Source organism: Puma concolor, chromosome D2 (genome assembly GCF_028749965.1).
Source record: "Puma concolor isolate L17-30 chromosome D2, mPumCon1.1.hap2, whole genome shotgun sequence".
NCBI lineage: Eukaryota > Metazoa > Chordata > Mammalia > Carnivora > Felidae > Puma > Puma concolor.
In genome coordinates this window covers 65,593,684-65,618,975 of record NC_141677.1, presented here as the reverse complement: position 1 = coordinate 65,618,975, position 25,292 = coordinate 65,593,684, and the positions used below count along the sequence as shown (strand labels likewise).

Below are 25,292 nucleotides of genomic sequence, written 5' to 3'. Positions count from 1 at the left end.
GCAGTTCAGTTCCATTACCCATCAGGGGCTTCTGCCAGGAACTCTCTGCTTCAAAACAAAGCCATCAGCCCCTGCTTAATTGATAAAAGGAATCAATCAAAGGTGTCATTTTGGCAAATCGGTGGACTACATAAAACTCAACAAATATAAAAGGGAAAAAAAAATGGTGGGTCAGAAAGCATCTAATTGGACTTAAATAGCATACTAAATAAAATATTAAATTGATGATTAGAATGTTAAAAGTAAGGCAAGGAGTCCAGATAAAAATAACAGAGGTGTGGTTTTCCCTAATATCTTTTCAGAAATTGTTGGAAAGAAGAAGAAAATTGAGCTGGGTTTTCTACTTTGAACAAGTGCACAGTGCTGCCTTGTCTATAAAACTGTCCTTATGCTATTCCTACTGAAACATGGTCCTTTGCCTCTTTTTAGGGTTAAATATTTTGTGGTCCAGAATTCCATAGGTCTGCCCAGTACACCTGTGTCAGCCTGGGGAGTTGTTTAGCTGATGTCCATAAGCATGAAACAAGGATCAGCCAATGCATTACCTAGATTGTGCTTTTTATTATTTAAGCAGAACTATATTTACCATTCAATACATATTCATAAAGTATTCTGTGAAAGCCACAGTATACAGTTGGGGGAAGGAGAAGGGAGCACAGATGAGATGGAGTCCACTATCAAAAGTAAAATAAATGAATACAAACCTCACCAGAATATGTAAATTGTACAAAATCACTTAAATTTTTATGTATAACAAATGCTCTTTCAAAAAACTGGGCATGGCTTTTTCTAGGATAATATAGGATAATGTTTTAAGAACATAAATTTTTATATTTACTATTTGTCCTATTTTGTTGGATGTAAATTCCGGTCATGCTTAAAACACCATTATGTCTGCATATTCTGGAATAAAAATTCAAAATCATACAAGACTCATTTATATAACTCATGGGATGCCTTGGTAACTACAGTAAGTATCTCTCAACATGTAGTTGGTATGACAGTTTTGGTGGCACTCATTTTGACACTTCTTCTTTCAGATATCAGAACTGCTGATCCACAAGCTCAATCAAAACTCGGTGCACTTTGAGCTGAAGCCTGGGGTCCAAATCCTTGTCCATGCGGCTCACTTAACAGCAGGTCAGTTTACAGGTCCCTGGCTTTGGGCTAGTGGCTCTAGCAAAGGGGGATCCCAGTCTGTCTTTTCATCTTAGCAAGACGAGGTGGTACCACTGCTAACAAGAAATAGGGCATCAGTCTTTGGAGGTTCCCTTGCCTGGCATTTTTGCCCTAATGAGGACCTGTAAGAGTAAGGTGACTTTTCTACTTAGGCACCAGCAAAAACTGTCAGGGAATCACCTGGATACACACTCCTCAAATGATGACACGCTCTGTCTCAGCAGGAGTCTCAAAAATAAAGTTAACCTTACAAATAACCTTTTTTCTGATCTTGTTGCAAAACTTTATTTTCAGTTATTTACGTTATCAAAAGTTTTCTTTCTTTCAGTTTTAGGATAGTGAGTAGAAATAACCGGGACTTAAGAGCTGTACAGGGCCATAGCCAAGATCAACCCTAAGTTGGTCATGCATGATCTCAGTATCCTTGAGTTTCTGTCTATTCACCTGCAAAAGGTGGTTGGGGGATCCTCCTGCTAAGTCTATATAGAAATCTCAGTGATAATTCAGGTAATTCCAAGTGTATATAAATACATATTTTTGTGTTACATTAATAATAAATTAATATTTACTGAGTACGTATTTTTACAGAGTATAGTTCTGGTATACCATGGAATACAAAGGCCAATAGGAAATGGTCTTTGTCCTCAAAAAACATATAATCTGATTGAGGTGTGACAAAATTTGGTGGCAGCAATGGTGATGGTGCCGTGGGGTTGGGAAATGGGCAGTAACGGGGTATCTTAATGAGTAAAATGCATAAATGCTTAAATAGAGACTTGGTGTACTTAAGCACTAGATTTTGCAAATTTGCAGCCAGATCATAGGTTGCAATCTTGGCTCCCTCACTTCCTTGCCATATAGACCTTGAGAAGAGACTTAACATCTCTGAGGCTTAGAGGTGGCACTCTTACCTGTGTCCATGGGATTGTGTGAGGATTAAGTTAATTCGGGTAACGTACTTAGAGTAGTGCCTGGCACTAATAATAGTAAGCCATTGTTTCTCTTTCTATTTTTTTTATTGTTAACAATCAAAGTTGTATAGGAAATGTAAAACAGAAAGAAATTGTGTGTAGTCAGAATGATACAGGAAGGCTTCACGGAGAAAGTAGTCTTTGGGAAGAACCTCGATGGATAGAAAGGATTGACCTCCAGAGATCATTTCAAGCACCAAAGCCCCAAGGAAGGATCATGAAAGTCTCCAGGGTTTGGGAGATGCTGAATAAGTGGGGACATAAAACAGCAACTTCCACCTCCCTTCTCTGGTTGTCTGGAGATTCTGGAGGTGTGCCTAGGTCTAGAGGAAGGCCAATGAGGTTGGCCACTGGCCTGTTTTCTCCTTGGATTCTATTTTTTTTTATTCTTTATTAGGGTTTCATGAACTATTTTATTTAGAAAAAAAAATCCCACTGCCTTAAAAAATACTTAAAAGTCACTGTTGTGAGGATGAGATATGGAAGTAGAGTATGGAAATATGCCAGGCTGCCATTTGTACTTACTTTGGTGGGCTCTGGGAAGCCATCAAGGTGATTGAATGGAGACATAACTGAGTCAGAGTATCACTTCAGATGACCCTTCAGAGCAAGAAGGATTGAGGAGGGCTGATTTTCTATTCTCCAGCTTGTCATCCTAATTCATCCTTTGAACAGGCGTGTACCGAGTACCTTCCAACTCTGATTCAAGCAATGTCCTCAGCATAGGACAGAGTCTGTGCCTTCATGAAGCTTCCATCACTGGAGAAAGCCACACAAGGAACAAATTAACAAATACCCCTTTTTGAGTTGTGTTGCTCATGAAAATGCCATGAAGAAAATGAGAAAGTGTGAGAACATCGAGAACAATTAAGTAACACCTGTGAGAGCAACTGTTAAGCCTCAGGCAGGAAAGAAAGCTGCCAATTTATCCCAGGGCATTTGATAATCTAGATGAGCTGTTTCCTCCCAAAAGGTTGACCTGTGGTCTTTGGTGAATGGTGGTGACACAGGGCAGTTACACATGGCTGCTTGTACTGGAAAACAAAGTACAAGGATATCAGTTGCACTCATTCCCATGTGGCATCGTAGCCACGCCATTGACACATTTTTCAAATGACTGAAACGTAACAACTTCAAATTGTTTTCAATAGATTTACCAATTGGGGCACCTGGGTGACTCAGTCGGTTAAGCTACTGACTTGAGCTCAGGTCGTGATCTCATGATTCGAGAGTTCAAGCCCCTCATGGAACTCTGTGCTGACAGCTCAGAGCCTGGAGCCTGCTTCAGATTCTGTGTCTCCTTCTCTCTCTGCCCCTCCCCCATTTGTGCTCTCTCTCTCTCTCTCTCTCTCTCTCTCTCAAAATGCATAAACATTATTTTTTTTAATAAAAATAAATAAATAGATCAATCAATCTAATTAGACAGTCCAGCTTGTTTAGGTGGCAGACTGAACCTTACCATCCTCTCCTATGACAGCTAGAGTTCCTTGTTCCCTTTTGGTTTAGAGGTTAAAGACAACTGAGCCATACTCCACACTGAACTCTGGGTTTGAAGGGACGTGGCCAACTAGCCCATCCCCCATAGTGCAAAATTTGCTTTACAGCTACTCAGATTCTAAACAAACACTATCTTCAAGCAACATATTTTTCTGTGGAGTAGCTTCATTTATTAGAAAAAAAACCTCCCTTACTGTTTACCTGGGACCTCTGTTGGTAAGAGGACTGTCCTCGGTTAAATGAAGCAGAGAACTAACCCCACTCCTTCAGCTCTGGAGGCCACCTGCATTTTCCACCTTTGCTTCCTCCCATGCTTCTACTCTAGCAGTTATTTTGTGTGCCTGACTTTTATTTAACTGATTATCACATCACACTCCAGAGATGGTTCAGAATATTTTGCTAAATTCGAAATCTTATTTTAAAATTTTTTTTTTCAACGTTTTTATTTATTTTTTTGGGACAGAGAGAGACAGAGCATGAACAGGGGAGGGGCAGAGAGAGAGGGAGACACAGAATCGGAAACAGGCTCCAGGCTCCGAGCCATCAGCCCAGAGCCTGACGCGGGGCTCGAACTCACGGACCGCGAGATCGTGACCTGGCTGAAGTCGGACGCTCAACCGACTGCGCCACCCAGGCGCCCCGTCGAAATCTTGTTTTAAATGTTACCTGAGGAGGCTTTCCTGTAATGACAACTGGTAGAGCTGGGATCAGGCTGAAAAATAGGGATCAAAGAAATGGGCGATTAGCTGAAACTGGTTTGGCCACATCTTGGCCAAGGGAAACCTATATAGCAAAGGCATCCAAAAGCATCCATGTGGGATTCATAGTTGCAGATAGGAAAGAAAGTCCATTCCTGACAACCATGAGGGTTAATTACACTAGTGTAAGTTCCAGCAGGCAAGGAATAATGCAAAGTTGGGAGGATCTGGAAAATTTATCCAATTAATGTTTATAGTTCGTTCCACCACTGGGAATTTGGGGGGCGGATCTCTGGGAAGAAGTGGTGGCAAAAGGAAGGTATGTTACCAGTGCTCAGGTAAGCACACTGACATTTGAAGAAGAACTTCCTGCAATATAGATCTATATGATGCAAGATTACTAAGAGAATAAAATAAAAATGAAGCTCGGGGCGCCTGGGTGGCTTGGTCGCTTAAGCGTCCAACTTCGGCTCAGGTCATGATCTCACGGTCCGTGGGTTCGAGCCCTGCATTGGGCTCTGTGCTGACAGCTCAGAGCCTGGAGCCTGTTTCCGATTCTGTGTCTCCCTCTCTCTCTGCCCCTCCCCTGTTCATGCTCTGTCTCTCTCTGTCTCAAAAATAAATAAACGTTAAAAAAAAGAAAAAAAAAAAAAGAAAAATGTAGTTCAAGGCAAAACCCCAATGTTAGACTAGGTAGTTGGAAGAGAGTGAAGAAGTCTTTGACTTCCAACCACTGTGGCTTATTCAGGGTTCTTCTCTGTTAGATTGGAGAGTAGGGCCTTTTGACAGGATGACTTCCAGACATTGATCAAGTGGCATTATTGATCAATTATGACTGGCCCAGTGACTGGAGTAGATGTAGACTTCTATGTAGATAATCAGCTCCAGTTTGAAGAGTAAAGGAAGAGGATGTCAAGGGCTGATGGAATAACGGAGTTGGAGACTTGCTGTGTTGAGTGTGGCCATGTTCCCCATCACTGCATTAGAACTGGTGCAACATCACTCTTGGCCTCACTTTGACTGCAAAAGGCAAGATTTAGGTTAAGGTGTGCTCTCTTTAATGACTGTGACGAGGAAGTGAAACGTGTGATGGATCAGTTTCCCATTGGAGATTGCTCCTAAATTAGCCCTAGCCATTCGATGTTGTAAACTGTTCGAACAGAGTAGCAGATTGTGTCTGCCAAGACTTTCTTTAAGTTGAAATTAGCACACTCCTGTTTGGGTGGCTAGGAAGAGAAGGCCGAAGGTCCCTGGGGGAAAGAGCAGAACAGTGAGGAAGAGTATTTGAGGCAGAATGTCTACCTCACTCCCTTTCCCTGCCTTTCATCCCCCCTGCAGGCAGGAGGAAATAAAAATTGAAAAAGAAGAAAAAAGAAAAAGGGAAAAGGACCACTGTTTGCAACATTTCATGTCTCCTAAGCAGGATTGCTAGTACCTTCCTAGGGACCATTCCAGCACACTGCTGCATGCCATTAATTGCCCAGCAGATGTTCAGCAGGCTTCTTTTAAAAATGTTTGAGCCAGAGTATGTTGCTGGTGAGAGAGGCAGTGCATAATTTGGTTTGTCTCCAAGGAAAAAGAACTGTCTCCTTTCAGGAATTTACTGGCCTTATTTTGTTTTTCAAATTCAGTTCCCTGTTTGCTTTTATGGGAACACAAGGTAAGCACTTCTAGGTCTGGATGTCATTAGAGACTGGATTTAGGCTGTTTCCCCCTACATGTTCTACCTGGGAATTCATTAGCTTTGGTATCTACACTGAGCTAAACTTTGAACGCCATCCGTGTTTTGTTCTTAGCCACTCCTGTGCTTCTCCGTTTCTTTTCACTTCCTCTTGAGAGCTCAGCCACTCATGACAGCTAGGTTTCTGAAATTCTCTTTGTGGAAAAAAGGGATTTGAAATTGCATGTGAGTAGGGAGAGAATGAGACTATTAACAAGAAGTTGAGGGAGGGCCGTGGCCAGAGTGGCTCTCTTTGGCTTTTGAGACATGAAAGCAGCCGTGTTTAGTGGACAAAGGCCATGATGTTCCGCAACAACCCAGAGAGTGGAAAAAAGGAGTAGAAATCGATCAAGCCAGGTACCGGACTAGAACGCCGGTGTTTTGACTGAAGTGTACCTTTGCTCATGCTGTTCTCAACTAGAATATATCTACCACCTCTCTGCATCTCCTAAGTCTGTTTGATTTTTAAGACTTAAATCAATGCCAACATTTGCATGGTTGTCTTTCTAGAGACTTTTACCCAGGATATCATCTATTCCTTCTCTCAACTCACATGGACTTTTTAAATCTATATTTGTCTAGTGATGATGGTAACCATTGTACCTAGCAGAGAACTTGCACATATCAGGTGCTCAATAACTATTGCCTTTATAAATAATTAGATGTGTAAATAATTTATAACCACTAGAGATATATTCAATATCCCATTCCCTCAGTGAACCTTTAGCTTCAGTCTACTGGATTGTGAATCTGTTCCATGACATCCTGCCTCTTAACAAATAACTGGTGAGGTAGACCTGGCCTTCTCTTCTCCAATAAGCGTCTGCGGAAAGCACATCTTTGTGTTTTTCTTATGTCACATGTCCCTTCAAGAGGCATTATAATTGTTTATATCCACATTGTGGGAAATGAGAAAGTTGAAGAAAAATTAGAGTTCTGTGTCCCAGATTAAGGAAACCTAGAGAGGAGGAGAAGGACTGGCAGGAGAGCTGTTCCAGAAGGAGACTGCACCAAGTATACGTAGCAGCCCTATTTCCCTGCCCTGGTCACTGGCAGGAGTGTTTCCCAGGCCACACTGTGCCTCACTTCATGGCAGAGCTCAGGGTCAACACGTTAGATTGCACTATCTTGACCTTGTCAAACCAGACCTTCTTCACATCTTTTGTGACATCTCCCTTGAGCTCTCTCTCATCCATGGTTTTACCCTGGCCTTCTATTATTCCTTGGTATTATTTTTATTTACCTACATTCTTCCACATCTTAAGAGCTACGATGTCATCCCAGGGAGAGTTTTTCCAGTAAGACTCACAGGAAGGCTTCAAATCAGATGCAGAGCATTTGATCTCTGTTGGTGCTTATGAAAAGACAAAGTTAAGCTGTTAAGAAGATATCCTTAAAATGCCAGCGGTTTTTCTCATTGCCCCTCGTACTTGGAATTTACTCAAGGGCGAGGTCCACTTCAGATTTATCACCTTATTCCTCGCGTGACACTGTGCCTTACTTTGCAATTAGTCCTTTAAACCTTTGGTTCATCTGGTGATGTGAGATGAGCTAGGAGCCTCACTCAGTCCACACTGGCTGAACCTGAGGCACAACAGTGATTTGCAGGAAGCTTTACTAATTCTAAATAAAGAAGATGAAAAATATTCCATGCAGCAGCCAGGTTCAATAAAGATGAGCTTTAAGGTTGAATACGGATTCACCAAAACAAAGAGAAAATAAGCATGCCAGGTTGAGGGGCTGTGTTGAGCAGAGGCAGAGCAAGGTGACTTTGTGTGGTTTATGTATAAAGTGATGCATAATTTGATGTGGTTTGGGGTATCTAGATCTATATCCTTAAATATCCTTAATTGATATATCTACTGAAGGTAAAATTATGAGCAGAGGCAAGAGAGAGGGATAAATTCAGGGAAATCAAATCTGCCATTATTTGATACTCCATTTATGTTACAACCTTTGTTGTTCATCACCCATGCTTGCTAGTGAGAAAACCCTCAATAATGCATCCTTGAAATTGCAAAGTATGATGCATATGGAAAAGGAAAGAAGGGGCAGATGGAAGAAGGATTTTTTTAAATAATAAGTTTGGGCAACAGTCAATAAGCTTTCTCTTTTTAACAACATTTTTTTACACATTTTAGAAGATGTTTTCAACCCACGAGGCAAGAGATGGTAACTTATCTGATAGAGACGGAGCCCTAGAAGTAGGAGCCTCTTTTTTGGTTGCCAAAGATCAGTGGTTCATGTCGGGTTTGATATCATAAAGCAGATGAGAGGAAAACTCTACCTGGAAGCTGGAAATAGAACGTTGATACCCTGGTGAGACCAGGAGCAGACTGCACATTCAATTGAGAGCTAGAATGTACCACCTTATAGCCGATTCCTGGGTAGGAGGGGTCTGCTGACAGTGGATAGATCAAAGCCCTAATTGCTGGTACAAATCTTCTAAGCTATTTCAAACTCTGTATCTTTGTTGCGGTGAGAACCCACAGTCATGAGTAAATTCAGTGATTACATTTGGCCATGGGAGTGGGGGAAAACAGCTTAAAAATGTGTTGATTCTTTCAAGGTAGAAGAGATGAGGTTCTGCATGAGAATGGAAGTTAAAGGCTGAACAAGCAAGGGGTACTATTTTATTTGAGAACAGAAAACCTAACTAGATTGATTCACACTACATTACAAACAACAGCACCACGGGGATGATTTGCATCTCACAGGAATGACTTATTGGACAAATAAACTGAAACTTACGTGGTGTGGCTGCCACACAGAGGACCTACAAAAGCTAGAAGTGCTGGAACTGATCCTTCCCTGGAAACATGTATGGTTGGAAAGACTCTGTATAAGCCAGTGTAGACGAACCCAGTTATAAAGCATCTGTTCTTGACCCAACTCTGCTTTCTGATTATTTAGACAGCTTCACAAAAGTAGAGATTTTTCAGGTCTTCCTGCACATAAATCAAATCCCAAGGAGTGATACTGGTAATGTGCATTTTTAACAAGTTCCCCAAATGATGTGTATACAGCCAGGTCTTTCCCCAGGCTCACCAACCACTCCCATAGAGCATTTTACAGACACAACTCCATCTGTATAACAAGGGGATGTGCGTGTCTGTCGCCAGCAATAAATCTGATTTATAGCTCAGGGCATCCACTAAAACAGAAGCACGCATTAAAAAAGAAAGGCCTGTGATATTAAGTGTAGGAGGAAATTAGTAATAAACATTAAAATCTAATTTTTCCGCATATCTGGAGCCAACCTAATTGGCAGAATGGGTAGATGGCAGTGGGAGGAAGGGGGGAGAAATGAAACATGTCTGTGAATCTGAGATCTACTATATCCGTTATCTAGATGAATGGCAAAGGCCAGCCAAGAGCTGTGGCCGAGAGGCAGTTGAAAAATGATTAAAGTGTGAACTAGAATCTTAGTGGCAGATGTAATTGAATAGCCATGAGTTTTATGAAAGTTGAACAAATTGTATTATCTAGATGCTATTAATGTGCTAGTGGGAGCAGAAAATGATGCCTCTGCATTTCACTGTATTTTTTGCATGCGTTAGAGAACCAGGGTGATCTTCTACCCTCAGCTTTCCAGCGGGGTCACTGCTCTTCCAGAGTTTTGGATGCAGATGATAAAAAATGTGAAAGGTTAATATTGCTCAAAGGAAGAGCCTCAAATTCCAGGTTAAATATATATATATATATATATATATGTATATATATATATATATATATATATATATATTTTTTTTTTTTTTTTTTTTTTTAATACAAACTACTCCCACCCTATCCTGTCTGTCTAGCAGTTGCCTTGTTGAAGCTGTTTAGGTTTAGGAAAGCTGTCCTTGGTCAAGGATATGTGTGGGTTTTTAATAAAACTGTTATCTTGTGTTATCTTGGCCTCCATCGTTGCTGCTGACTGGTTGAATTTCTTTTTTAGGTGTAATAAAAAGATAACTATCGCAGAGATATTAGAAAATTAATATTTCCGGGCTTCAGTTGCTACCCTTGGATATGTTATGAGTAAATGTGGGAGGGGGTAAGGAACCAGAACTTCAGCCTAGGTCAGGATACATCGTGAATTGTGTGCAACACTTTCACATTGAGAAAGAGACTTTCCACTTGAAGGTGGAATTAGCATCAGTTGAGAAGCTTTAGAAAGTACAATATCATCTAAGTGACATCATTATGGATGCAGATGCCATATTGTAGAGTTGTGGGGCTCTGAACTGTAAAGTGAAATAAATTGTTGCAATAACATTTTCCATTTAGGGATGAAATTAGTACTAGTGAAATTCTTCCACAGCCAATAAATTCATCCATCCCTTTAGTCTCCGGTTGCCTTGTTATCTACACAGTTATCATTCACAAATCTTTGTAAGTAAAGTCATCCTAGTAGTATTTTTCCCTTCTTCTATTTTTCCCCCAAATAAACGCTTTTTGTCCTCTGCAAATATTTAGGCTTTTTCACAGTCGTGTGGATTCAGTGGCTTCCGACAACTATTAAGCCACTATGGCTTTATGGCAGGTAATAACGGGTGCCAGCATATCTAAACATACTCCTTTCCCCAATGTGATCGCATGAATGTGTTATTTTCATAAATATATCAGAGGCCAGCATTGAGGTTGCTCTTTAGCTTCTAATAGATTCTTTCTTCACCATATTTTCCTGAGATGTTTCTGGCCCCATAAAAAGAAGAAGAAGAAGAAGAAGAAGAAGAAGAAGAAGAAGAAGAAGAAGAAGAAAAGGAAGGAAGGAAGGAAGGAAGGAAGGAAGGAAGGAAGGAAGGAAGGAAGGAAGAAAAGAAAAAAAGAAAGAAAGAAAGAAAGAAAGAAAGAAAGAAAGAAAGAAAGAAAGAGAAAGAAAGAAAAAGAAAAAAGCCTTAAATGTCTACATGGTAACTGGCCTGAGTTGGCCTGGCCTGAGGATGTTTCTAGAAACTCTTAGGTGGAAAATTGTCAGGGGGAGGGATCATACGAACAGTTCAGATACAGGGTACAAATATGCATCAGGTTGGAAATAGAAATGATAGTTAGGATGCGGGAGACACAGTTCCCCAAAGGGAAGGCAAGGCGCATAGTCCAGAGAGATTGGCATGAGATGGAAGGCAGGAGAACACATATAAAATACAGAGAAGACACCAGACTTAGGACAAGCTACCTTTTAGACACTAAGTTTCTTCTACCTAGAGGTGAACAGGAGTACTCTGGGTTGTATCTGTAGTGTGTGCATAAGCTTTAAGAGCACTCCTTTTCATCAGTAAAGTGTTCTGGTTTAGAAGAGAATAGTTATGGTTATCTTACTTATGTCCCGCCAGTCTGCCTGTGGGAGCAGAGTTCCATGGCAAGAATTGGGTAATGTAGAGCCCAAACATAAGAATTGCTAATTGGTGGGGCGCCTGGGTGGCTCAGTCCGTTAAGCGTCTGACTTCGCTCAGGTCATGATCTCACAGTTTGTGAGTTCGAGCCCCGCGTCGGGCTCTGTGCTGACAGCTTGGAGCCTGGAGCCCGCTTCAGATTCTGTGTCTCCCTCTCTCTCTGCCCCTCACCCGCTCACACTCTGTCTCTCTCTGTCTCTCAAACATAAATAAACATTAAAATAAAAATAAAAAAAGAATTACTAATTGGGTGTTTAATCAGTAGAGAGGAATTTTGAAGAGAGAAGGTATTAGTAAGCTATTGCTGTGTAACAAACCACCCAGAAATTCAGTGGCTTAACAGTGAGCATCTATTATTGCTGTTGAGTCTGTGGATCATTTTGGTGGTCCTGGTTTTGTCTCTGCTCATTGTGTGTCTGCAATCAGCTACAGATCATTGGGGAGGGAGTTCTACTGGTCTTAGCTGGGCTGCCCCATGTGCCAGGTCTGCTGGCTGTAGGCTGCTCTAGAACTAAGGTCTCATCAATGTGATCTGTCATGCTTCATCAGGCTACTCTAGGTGTGTTTATACATGACAATGACAGGATTCCAAGAGATAGAGGAAAAGTGCAGGGGCCTTGAAGCTCACATTGACACACTTTCACTCCCAATTCATTCCATGGCCATATCATGTTGTAGTACTAGTCCCGATTCAAGGGGTGAGGAAACAGATTTCACCTCTTGTTATGAAAAGCTTCAAACTCAAATTGCAGAGGGCTTGGATATAAAGATGGGTAGAGAATTTATCCAGCAATACAGTCAATCTCCACAAGGCTGCCCACTCTCTTAGGGGAGATTGGAAATGCTTTTAGGTAGTTTAACAAGCTCTCCCAAAGTTACAATGAGGTTAAGCTACTTTTAGCAATCAAGGGGTATGTTTTTTATTTTGTCTTATTTTAGTGACCCAGAGAATGTAAAGGTCAGGCACAGTCTAAAGATAAGGACTGGATGTGTTATGAGTGATAGTAGGTGGGACCTTGCATGCAGTATTCTCAAACTGTTGTGCACAACAGTGACCTGTGTAGCATGTTGCATATAGTTTTCTGAGATCGATTCTCAAAGACGTACGGATTTTTCTTTTCTCAGATGAAGCCTAGGGCACTGCATTTTCACACATTCTCCAGGTGATTCTGATTCGGGTAGTCTATAAATTTATACTTTGAGAAACACTTTACAAAGTAAGCAAGATTTTCAACCCTGGAACTTTCAACCCTAGAAAACGAAAATACACCTTTCTCTTCTTGTCTGTCAACTACAGTGATAAGTTTTGTCTTTGAGTCACCCATAGTTGTCCTTACGTGTCCAAGTGACCTAAACTCTATGGCTGGACGTTCCTGAAGACTATCGTCAATTTAAAAATAGTAGCAATGCTTCACCAGGCATTAGTGCCTTCCCTGGAATTCTCACACAATCTGGCCATTAGGCCTCCAGGATTGTGGCTTTATCTCATTACAGTATGGCAGTCCTTATGGCTCTCATGATTGGGTTTGGATTTGAACTGATAGAAAGAAAAAGTGTTTTTGTAAATGAAAACCTGTTACTCTTTCTGCATTCTAGATTATCTTTGTACCATTTCCATATCACCTTAATTTCTGGAAAAGAGATTTCAGACCACGTGGATTTCATGATATCCGGGCATGTTACTAAAGCCCAGCTCAGGTCTGCTTGGGAGGCAGGAGAGTCAAAAAGAAAATCAAAGCTTGGCAGACTTGCTTTTGTGAGTTTCTTGACAGCACTAAGTCCTGCATTAGAAATGTACAAATGAATTTGAAATGTAGTTCAGGGTTTCAGGGTCAGAGTGCAGGTAGGAGTTCTCCAAGAAAGTCCCTTTGCTAGGACGAGAGTACAGACAGCACTAAGGATTTCTAGCACTGCTTCACCGGCTGATGGCACCATATTTACAACATGGAAATAGACCAAACAAAGGGGCAAGCCTGTAGCAAAGGGGGAGGTGGTGCCCAGTATGAAGCTCTTCCTCAAGTATGTTGCATGGGACCTAGGTCTGCAAAGGGTCTTTGGCCATATGATTTTGGGAAACACTATGGTAGAGTTCAGTGAGTTTCTTTCCTGCAGGACTGCTGTGAAAGTTTAATTACTGATGAGCATTGCAAATTTCTAAGATGGGGAATTTTCAAAATTATCTAGCATGGTTAATTCCATCATCCATCGGGGCTTGTTTTCTATAGAAGACCCTTTCGGGATACAATAGCAAAGACAGGACAGCGTTACAAACATTGAGCGCATACTATGTGCTGGGTATTATGCCAAGTGCTATAAAAATTCCGTCTTGGTTTATCCTCACAACTTTCTAAATCAAGCACTTAGTTTTAGCTCCATTATGTAGATGATGGCATTGAGGTTCAGGGTAAGTCACTTAAGCCCAGAAGTGGCAGACTCAGAACCTGGTACCAAAAAGGGACTGTAATCAATTTCTTCACCCCAGACATGGAGTTTTGAAATTGCTTTCATGCACACAGGCCATGACCATTTATTCAGCACACCCTATATACATCATTCACTTTTCACAGGAAGACTTGTTATCCTCATAAGCAATGCCATTACTATAATCAGCCTAGGTCCTCATGAATAGAACATAATTCAGTGCACTTCTGAGTCCTCGCAGGATTTCAGAAACAATGTGAGCCAGCACCCACGCTTAGAAAATGTGGACTCACTTACAGAACGGACATGTCCCTGCTTTAACTCTGTGTGTGGATAATGGCAAATAAACTGCTCAGCACATTCTTTCCCTTTTCTACCTTGTTTAGGCTGCAACTGGAGAGGGATTAATTTATGCTAATTCCACACAACAAACTAAAACCCATTTATCACAAGTTTTCATTCCTCAGCAGAACACACACACACACGCACCTAAGTGTTAGGCAAACTGAGATAATGCAGCTGCTGTTGTGCGGCAGTAATAGGCCCGTTTATATCCCGGGCCAGGTCAGCAAGTAGCGCCACGGAACACAGAGGGCAGTGGCATCCAGTCTCTCCCTGGTCTGCCTGCTGCTGCCCCCCCCCCCACCCGCATGCTGCTAAGTGATGCAGAGATGGGGGCAGCAGACAGCGTGCGCTTTAGAACTCAGATTACAGAAGTTCATTTTCCCAAAATACTTTGCTAATTACTTACCAGTGCTATTGCTGCTTATTTACGAATGATGATTTAATGAGGAATGATTTGGAATTGAATGATTTAAGCCTGTGATGTGGAGATAGAGGATGAGGAAGGGACGGGAGTGCACGCGCGCGCGCGCGCGTGTGTGTATGCATGTGTGTGTGCGCACGCACACTTTCTCTGCTAGCGAGAGCCTGGCCGAAGCAATTTCCTCTCTTTACTTTTCCATTTATTCCAAATGCCAGCCCTTTCAAGCAGTTACCAGTATCCTTCCTGGTAACTGCATAGCACTGATCTCTGCTGCTTTTGAAAAAGCATGCAGCTAGGAAGGAGAAGTTTCCTCATACAGCTAACCTGCCTCTAAACCGTCTTAAACAGAGGCCCCTCCCTGAACCTGTATGTGTTCCCTGTCAAGCTAAGGGTTTGCATTAGAGGATTACCTATAAAGTATCTTCCCACTTTTATTTCCTTGTGTGTGATGACACGGTTGTGATAATGTCAAGACAGAGCAAGACCTTCTCTTTGAGAGTTACAGATGGAATTATATGATAGCTAAGATTTGCTTCAGAATAACCCAACAGTTGAGGTTGTCGGGACTAGATGGGGAAAAATAAAATAATGTCTGTGGATTGGTGTGTGTTGAAGCCAGGTGCTGGGCACGTTTCTCTATGCACATGAACCGTGCACGCGTGCACACACATACCATATGTATGAACATATATATGTCACCCAAGTGTAAGAGTGCATGCTCTGTGATTCTAATTGGTCCTGTTAAGGCTTGATACTATTTTAGCTGGAGCCACTTAATTTGCTTCTCACACTGTAGTTCTTCCATAGATATATAGAAGATACAGTTCTTGGTATATAGACAGAAGTATGTTTTTAAATTTCTGGTATGTTCTGCTGAAATTTGCCCCAGGTGTGTGTTTGGGATGGGGCTCGGGTTTAAGGCTTAGTACTTCCACTTCCTGGTTCTGTGTCCTTTGGAACGACATGAACCAGTGAGAGCCTCACTGTTCTTTTCTGTTCAGCAGAGGTCACACTGCCCCCGCCTTACATTTGTGCGAGTCAGTCGTGATAATGTCCATGAAAAACAAAAGGTGGCCTCTTCTCCAGGGACAGCCTGCCAATTCTGGTGTGTGTTCCCAAGTGTTTCCGGACTCCTCTGCTGATGGCACTGTGTTTGCCTCAGTGAATGAAAGACACTGTCATGTTCTCATTTTGACCCGGAAGCACCTTGGCCTTGGCTGTCTCACCACAGCCTCCTCACACACAGACTCACCCACGGGCACCACAAGCACAAGCGCTGCTCGACTTACACAGGAGAGAGAATCACAGGGGTTGCTTAATTTGCCTGCTTTCTAAAAGCTGATTCTACTACAACAACTAAACCTGTTTTCTGAGAAAGAGGGCTTGACCTGTGTTTCCCACCAAAACGATTTGGTGTCCGGAACATGGCTTTTCAGTAGCGCTGAGTGGCTGGAACTCAATCGTACAATAACCAGACAGAGCAGAGGCTTCCTCGGGTCTTGTTGGAGAATGTCAGTATACAGTCCCCATTCCTGAACCTTTGTACCCGGGTGATGAGAAGGTTGCCTTCTTGGCTCCCAACAGAGAAAAGCCACGGGAAATGGTGCTTGAAGGTCACCCACATTTCTGACTACCAGACTTGACTTAAATGATGGAAGATAAAGGTCAGCATCCAGGCTTCTAAGGTGTGCATGTGGTTTGGCTTTTATGCTTGAGCTACGCTATATTTGCAAAATGTCAGTTTTTGAGAGATTGAAAATTAATTGCAAACAAAGCCCTTAAAGCACGAACAGATTTGACCCTAAGATTGCAGAGGACTTGGAGGTGGAGAGAGAGATGCTACGCTCTGAGAGCAAACTCAGGGCTGGAGGACTTTTATGGATGCAAATGCATCTATTTGGTCCAAGAGGAGAACTCACTGCATCTGAGAGGCTGGTCTTTCCTGGTATGAGCTGTCAGGGCTTTGGGAAGTTCTACAGACGACCCTGAATCATACACCCCTCTGCCTGCATCACAGTGGCTGATTTTGTGAAATACTCACTTAGCCATCAGTTTCCTGTGTGCAGAAGAGATAAGGATGCTCCATTACTCTCTAGTTCTTTGTCTCACATGATGGTTGCAGAGACAGAGGGGGGTGGGGATAATTCATAAAAATCTCCCTGTTGGTTTTTCTGGGGATGTGCATTGCTTAGTGCGAGGAAAGCTTGCATTCGAGAGTATAGGAAAGTATAGTAATTATAGTCTTATAGGTGTTGATTAAAAATAATAGCAGCAGTAGTAATAAACTGTGGAACTTACAGAAGACTTAATACATGTCTAGTACTGTTATCAGTGCTTTACGTACATTAATTCAACTGGTCCCTACAAAAACCTGGTGAGATATGTACTGCTGTTCTCATCTCACCACATAAGCCTGTTGAGTGAAATAACGTGCCTAGAATCCCATAGCCAGCACATGGGAGAGCAGCCTGGAATCCCCAAACTCTGGCTCCAGGGTCTGTGTTTCCAGTCATCCACTGCACTTCTTAAATAGGCCAGCTGGAGCATCCTAGGGGCTAGGACAGGCTCCGATGCCCCCCTCACGTGTCAGCTGTGTGACATCATCTGTGTGCAGACTCCACCTGGTTTCCTGGCACTCACCATGCCTCTGTGGGGAGAGTTGTGAGCCTCTTACAGAGCCAGGCATGCCCCCATCTCTGCCGGTGACCATGCCTTGTATTCTCCCCTAGCCCCGCTGGTGGACCTCACTCCAACTCACAGTGGGTCTGCCATGCTGATGCTGCTCTCAGTGGTGTTTGTGGGGCTGGCCGTGTTCGTCATCTACAAGTTTAAAAGGTACGTGTCCTTCCGTCCATGTCTCCCCTCCCCTGTCCTTCTCCCTGACAGGTTCAGAAGCATGAAATGCCGCGATGTACGTCTCCCATGCATAGCCATGATGCTGTCTGTTAATGTTTTAGGAAGATCCCGGGGATTAATGTTTATGCCCAGATGCAAAATGAGAAAGAACGAGAGATGGTCAGTCGAGTCAGTCCCACTGAAAGCAGGCCCCATATCCCTCAGACTGAACTCAGGAGGCCTGGCCAACTGATAGATGAGAAGGTGGATTCCCAGCTCATAGGTAAATGACTCCCAGTAGCCCTCAGCTGTTCAGCCTGGGTAGTTAATGGCTGACTCTGCCTAACCCCTTTCTGGCTTGACGTAACCACTTTCTTCTGCTCTAACATTCCTGAGAGAAACAGCTAAGATGTCTTTTTCCCTGCTTCCTCCCATTGGACTAAGAAAAAAAAAAAAAAAAGCCTTCTTGCTCCTATGTAGTTTTTTTTTCCCTCCCTCTCTTGTGACTTTATTCTTCTTTTTGCAAAAACTTTTCCTTTAAATATGGGGCTCCAAAAATGTTCATGGGCAAAGAGCAAAGCATTTTTTCTAACAATGTACAAGAAGGATGGGCCTCAGAGGCTGGATCTGGTCATCTGGAGGGCCAGGCAGCTTATGAGGAGCAGGCTATGGAGTGACAGGGTAAGACAGGACAGCCTCACCTAGAGACAACTCTAAGGAGGAGATATTACTCCAGAATACTTGTAGAGAAGTGACATGATAGAGGAGGACCGGGCTGATGACCCTGGGTTTTTGTTTGTTTGGTTTTTTTTTTTTTTTCTTTTTAATTTGGCAGTCATCTAAAAACTGTCCTCCAGGAAACACGGAACCTGGGAATTCTGAGGACAAGAGGCATAAAATTTATAGAACATTCCAGGAGTGACGTTTCCTGAAAGAGACCACTGGAGGGCTAGACTGTTACAGAGCAGATCAGCAGATTTTTTCCTCATTTTTACCTGTCCCCTATCAGAAGTCTTAAAATGGACCTTACTCTATATCAGTAGAGCTCTGTCTCTCTGCCTATGAATTAAGCATGGGAATCCCAACAGCTAGGTCTAGAACCTTACTATTTGTGGCAGAGGAAACTTGCCAAGGGAGGTCGACAAACCCATGGAACCACCATTGGGATCCATGGCTTGCCGGGAATCAGGAGTTGGCATCAGGAATCAGGAGTTGATGTTGTAATATTGCCATCTAGATCCTGTATTGTTGCCCAGGGTGGATAAATTATTATTTAACCATTCATGCCTCCCTCTAATGTCAGAATACCAAACCTTCTAGAAGGCCATTCATTGCCTAGGATTTTGTATCTGCTACTTAGAAAACAAAATGAGCACCTAAGTGGAAACATAGCCCTCTCTTTAAATGGATGGGGGAAAAGTTCTTGGCTGTATTGGGGAAAATTTCAGTGCAGTGACTGGCTTGTATCAGAAGTAATAATAACAACTGTGGCCACAACTGGGGTCCAGTTTTCAGAGCGTGCTCTCTTTTATTTGGGGAGACAGGGTGATAAGTGTGTAATTGCTTTAGGTTCAGGAGAAAAAGGCTTTTCTGTCTTTAAGTCCAGAGAAGCATTCACCCTGTCTATTTACTTCTAAAGCTTGTAAGCGCATTTTTGTGGGTCATTTGGTTTTCAATCCCATTTCCACGGGGTATGAAGCACAGCGCCGTTGACTTTATTAAAGTGGCGATCCCTCCTTCGCCAGGAGCGTCTGGCAGCACACTGCACAGTCTCTGACACCTTCCCATTTCCAGTGTCATTAAGTGAGTAAGTGTTACACGTTTTCTCTTAGGAGAGTAGCTTTACCCTCCCCTCCCTCCCCTTCTACTCAACCTGGTGACTCATCTCTCCGATTGCAAAGAGCAAGACACGCCACTCCGCCTTCAACGCCAAAGCGGGGATCTGCTGGGGCGCAATTTGCAATTTAAGGAAAACCCCCAAAGGCTACAGGCGACCTGCCGATCAGGAAAGAATTTCGCTCTTGTCAAGTGCACCATCCTTCATGACCACTAACTTTATGTTTTTTTTTTTCTTTCCTTTGTTGTTCTGTTTCCTATTTTGCCAGGAAGTATTTCCATAGTTGCTGAGAATCAAAGCACAAAAGAAATCCCTACCTATGTAAATGTTTGAATGGAGGACGCCAGTAAAAACAAAAACAAACAAAAAAAAATAAAATAAAAACAATCAAAATCCAAACAAACAAACAAACAAACACTCACTGCATCGGGACTTTTTAATTCTTCAGACACAGACAACAAGGGTTTTTAGCTTTAAGCCTGTGCATGTGGACAATACCTTGAGAACATGCTTGGAGGGGCAGTGTACAGGTGCTCTATTTTAATGGAAAAAACACTCCCCTCCCCCTTTCTCCCTCTCTCTCTTTTTTCTGATCGGTCGTGTTTGTAGAACATTCATAACATATAGAGGCCAAGGAAATCTGCATGTGTTTTTGGAAATATTCTTGGCTCTAGATTTAACAGCTATTTTAGCTCTACGGGCTGACGGGTGGATTAGCCACCCCAGCCCCTTTCATAAGACACAAAGACATGCACAGGAGTGTGAAACCCTGAGCTGTTTCTCTGTTCCACTTTCCTTACTGCCATTTTTCTGTTCTCAGTTATCTCTGGTAGCTCTGTTCGCCAGCGGTGACCACAGGGCTGCTTTTTTGCATTCTGTATGGCCCCAGGGATGAAGAAGCGAGTTGAAGTTCCATATACTCAGGCAGAGTGATGCAGGCAGGCAGGGGGCAGGCGTGTGAGAAGTGGACCTTTCCCTCACCCAGGCTTTCCCTTGCAGCTTCCCTACTCTCACCCCAACCAACATAGAAAAGAGAATCCCAGTTACCCATCGTCTGGCCTCCCCATGTGTTTGCTATCCATGTGTGATCATGACCTCTTGATGTCTTTGTACCTCTTCCTTCCAGTTTCCAAGTGGTCTTTCAAGTCCCCCTACTTTTTTCTTCCCAAACATGTTGCAAGATTCTGGACATGAACCTCGGTATTTCCTAAATACTGGCCTGGCGCCTGCCAACCTTGCCCTTGTCACATTCAAATTTCTGATCCGTCAGCATGCCAGCTTCCCTACACACTGATCAGGCTGTCCTGCCCTGCAGGGTTCAGCTCCATGTACCCTTTGTCTCCTCCTGGAGAACCTGCCTCTTGCAAATAGCCTTGCCTTTTCTCACCTGGAAACATGCAATGTGTGTGAAAGAGTTGATACATGCAAAACAATTCAGACCTGGCCATGTACACTGGAAAAGAAAGCAGACAGATGCGTAGTGGTATTCTCACACCTTAACAAAAATCTCTCGTGTGCAGATTCCAGAATATTCTCGCGAGAAATGTTTTGACATGTTACTGTGTGGCAGGGCAGTTTCCTTCTGTAATGGTTGCTATTACCCAGTATTTGTTCTCTCACCGTAGAGTAAAACTATTTGTAAAATAAAACTGATTTTAACGAGAAGAAGAAGCAGGTTAATGGATTTAATATTGAAGAGTGTCAAAAAGTCTGAGAACATATGGAGGTCTTGTCTTACATAAGGATGCGATTTTGGTTATGAAGGAACCCAGACATTTCACATGTGTGATCTCTGATCTCTGAGTATCGTAGTATTGGCAAAGGAAAAATTAATAAGCTTCAAGGGGAGGAGGTAGATGTCTAACTAAAACAGAATGACTCAAGGCATGAAAAATCCCTGTTTGCCCAGGGCAATAATGAAAGAAGCACCAGAGAAAGAATGACACAGAAGCATGTCCAGCAGAAGCCCTTGGAGGATTATGAGTTGGGTAAAGCCCACTCTAAAATATAGTAGAAAGCAGTTTTGAAAAACCACTCAGAGGGAGCAGCCTCCTTCTTGGCCATGTTCCCAGGCCAGTAACAGTTTATAACAGGGTCCCAGTGATAATGGGGGTGTCCCAAAGGTCTTGAGGAGCCCTGCCCTTATGTAGCTGGGCAGGAGAAGAGTGACAAAGCTGCAGTCAGAAGTTAACCAAGCAGAAGTTTTTGTGATTGAGGATGCCCAGTGTGGATCTGGGAAATGGATTATGCCTGCGGCAACCATCTGTTTGTAGAACTCAATTGATCCCCAACCTGCCAGGCTTCCTATCCCATAGGACACATCCTCATCGATCCGCTTCAGTTGGAGCCGCCCAAGTTTAATCTGGAAGACAAAATGTTGGGAAACCAAAAGAGGCTCCCTCAAAACAGCACAGGGGGTCCTTGGAGTTGCAGTTCAAGTAATTTTAATCGGAAAATTATGAGAAATGGAAAAACCCTCTGAATCTAGCACAGTGCCTTGCCTAGAGTAGGTATTAAGAAAACCACTCGTTGAAGGGATACATGAAAAGACTATGTGAGAAAACATAGGGAAGGATGGGCTTGCAAGTCCTAAGTAAAAATCGAGGTAGACATGAGATGCCTGGCATTTTGGAAAGTGATCACAGATGGCCAGCTCTCTAGTGAGCATCTCCAGGGTCCTCATGTGCCTCTCCTCCAAGCTCCCTCCCACCTTTAGGAGATTAGTGAGGCTAGGTACTGCTCAGAGGGGACCTCATTGTTCTTACAGTCTAGCTCTATGGTTCTCAAAGTGTGGTACCTGGACCAGCAGAATCAGCATCACCTCAGACTTATTAGAAATTTGGGGTCCCCCTACTGAAGTCCTACTGAATCAGAAACTCTGGGGGGCTAGGGGCCCAGTAGTCTGTTTTTACCAGCCCTTCAGGTAATTGTGATGCACACAGAAATTTGGGAACCACTGCACCCTGCCATTCCAGCTCAATCCCAAAGAGAACGTAGTAATGAGAGCCTACAAATGGGAGGGACCCAAGTGCCTACCTACTCACTAACAGCAGGTGCAAACACAGTGAAGAGTTTGGTGGGCCAGAGGAGTGAGTGGCGAGGGATGGGTGTGGAAGGGGAAATTCAGGGCAAGCTAAAAATCTGATATTGTGATGTTTTCCAAAACTCCCAGAGGGCAAACTGTGCATGCTCTACCCTGAAATACCCAGCCAACATTTTCTCCTTCGCCTTATTCCTAATTGGATTCACTGTCCAAAATGCAGAGGTTTGCCTTGCTTTTTTTTTTCAGAAGTTCCAAACAGCAACTTTGAGAGCAATGGGGTGTTTGGCAGCTGTTCTGTGTTTTCCAGGATTCCAACTGAGCATTGAAATCCCTCATTTGCCAACTTATTTTTATAGGAAGCCAATTTAAAAAAAAAAAAAAAAAAAAGAAAGTTTTCTTATAGTATCGGAACTACTTCTAATTTTCAAATGACTTTTTTGATGTATTTTTTTGTTAAATACTATGTAGTGTAATGTATAATTGCTCTTGTTTATTGCTTTTACAATCATATTTATTAAACAGATAATGTCTCTAAAGTCTTGGCCTCAAGGAGTGTATTTTATCTCGAACCCAACTGTGACATTCAGTCTTGATACACAAGTGCTGCAGCTATAGGATTTTTATTAAGGCTAATTACATGACAATAGACTAAATACCACAGTCTCCAAGTGTTTTTCTGTTTGTTTGCTTGCTTGCTTGGTTTTCGTTTTTGCTAACGAAGGAGAGTACAAATACCTAAATTCTACCTGTATTCTAGTGGATTATATAGTGTTGTTGCTTTATTAAAGTACATGATTCTACTTAAAAATCACTCCAAACTGGTTACTTTGGAATGCGTAACATGCTCATTATATTCAGTTCAAAATTAGAACTTATTAATATGGGACAAACCCATTCAAATTGTTTAAAATCTTATAGTTACTGAAGGAGCGAACCTCCATGTGATACGATGACCTGAAAAACCCGGGGAGTGGTAAAGACCCAGATGACAGCATAAAAGAGGCTCCCACCCTGAAATTAGGAGAGTGGAGCTCTCCTCCTGGCTATGCTAGCTGTGTGACCTTGATCAAAGACTTTCACATACGAAAGCTTCAGCGTCCCCATGCATGTAATCTGAAGGAAGAAGATAACTTCCAGTTTTGGTATTGTCAGTGGGTGAGTCATTCCTGAGAGGCCTCGACAGCTGATTTAAACCTGATGGAAAACAACGAGGTGGACTGGATCCCAAATCCTCCAGCCTTGTGGCTTACTTACTTGGGTGGCATCTCTTCTTAGGCAACATTTTGCCCTTATATTTTGTATAGACAGAACCTTTCTTAACCTTCCAAAGACCCACCAGGCTCAGAATGGTGTTGCCTCAACAGCATTGTCCTCAACATGCCTGAGAATCCCTGTTGTTTTTAGGTGGCCTTTAACCTTTCTTTTCCCACAGGCTAATCTTCCACGGGCCCCTTGATTCTTTTCCAGGCCAGAGCCTGTGCTGTACTTCCCGATCAGGAGTTTATCTCCTGTTTCCCCGAGGGTACAGGCAGTCATACAAAAATCACCCCTGGAGATTTCAAACTGAGGACAGGAAATTTGTTTGCATGAGTAACTGAAGAGCCAAGATGCCAAATAGGAGAAAGCAAGGCAAGGCCAAGATTAGCATCAATAGGAAGCCTCTACCTTGCCTAGGCTGGAAGGACACAGGGATTCCTACAGCCCAGGACCAGGACCACCAGCTTGACACTGAAATCATGGAGGACATGGCTGGCACTTTCTGGAAACACAGAGGAGCCACAGCCATAGCGCAAGCAAAGAAGATGGAGAGAGGACACTTATTCCCCTCGCGCTGGCCTTCCCATCTTCAGCCGAAGCTTCCCATTGGCCAAAACCATCCATAAGCCAGTGGGCAGTGGACCCTGGGAAATGTAGTTTCCTGAAGTACAAAGCAGAATAGGGGGGAAGGGGAATGAACTTGAGAAAACACAGGCAAGTGACTGGCACAGCACCTCTTTTAAGTTCAGACCACCTCAACTCCAAACTGTCCCACCAGTTGAAAGGCAATTAGTTAAATAGTAGGCGCTCCTTGCCCTGTGATCCTCTTTCACATACTTCCCTTTGAACAGCACGTATTTAAAACTTAGCAATATGTTTCTGTGCACCACTTTTTACACCTTTCTCACCGAATTCTACAGTCCTATAGGAGAGGATCTTTATTTTTTTCTTTCATTTCATTGCTTCAGCCTCTAGCGCTGGACATCGCCATCAGGGGGCACTAGAAAAATGTTTGCTGAAACTCAACCTGGATTTTTCAGCTCCCTGTCGTGATCAACAAGCTGAATCACAATCTGTCAGACTCCCCTTACCCAGCATTTCTAATTACATGTTAAATTGGTGCTTGTCAAGAACCAATAAATCCTTGCCCTTCATCTCTCTTACCACTCAAGCTGCTGTATTCACAGACCTATTCTTACATATTAATTTAAGTGAAATCATTGTAGTTTAGAAAAAGAAAAAAAAAGGTTAGAAAATAGTGTGAGAAACAAAGGCCTAAGTTTGGTTTCTGAATCATTATGTGTTTACCTAGTTCTCAGGAGTTAATAGTGTTTTGAAAATGCATGTGAGGCTGATGCTTTTGTAGTAGGGAAAATCCCAAAACAATTCTAGATGAACACATAAAGGAAGTAGGCATTATAGTTTTCATGTTAAATAACAGAAAAGTAATCTTCTGTTGAAAAAATACAAATATTTGTTAATCCCTATGTGTTGCAGACTTCTTTAGGTCTGCACATTTGACGATACAACTGTGAACAAGGCAGATAAGCTATCTGGCTTTATGAGCATATATTTCTAAAAGGAACATGAACAAATAATAAAATGTAATGTAACATATACAATGCTATAATACCTATAAGATAAATTTGATAAGTAAAAATTAAATAAACACAGCAGAGAGCAGAATGAC

The 25,292-nt window shown here is 42.6% G+C and overlaps 1 protein-coding gene across 6 annotated transcripts in view; it reads left to right on the top strand.

Annotated features, from left to right (window-relative positions):
- SORCS1 (sortilin related VPS10 domain containing receptor 1) overlaps positions 1-25,292 on the top strand; it is a 550,691-nt gene that overhangs the window by 487,270 nt on the left and 38,129 nt on the right. The window contains exons 24-27 of one of the 6 annotated variants that reach the window (XM_086680821.1): positions 1,041-1,140; positions 17,360-17,465; positions 17,588-17,748; positions 22,592-22,881. In XM_086680821.1, the coding sequence (XP_086536947.1) occupies positions 1,041-1,140; positions 17,360-17,465; positions 17,588-17,748; positions 22,592-22,671 (447 nt within the window). In that variant the 3' untranslated portion in view covers positions 22,672-22,881. Of the gene's footprint in view, positions 1-1,040; positions 1,141-17,359; positions 17,466-17,587; positions 17,749-19,297; positions 19,718-22,591; positions 22,882-25,292 lie in introns of those variants that run through there. The other 5 variants (XM_086680816.1, XM_086680817.1, XM_086680820.1 and 2 more) reach the window with 5 other exon arrangements.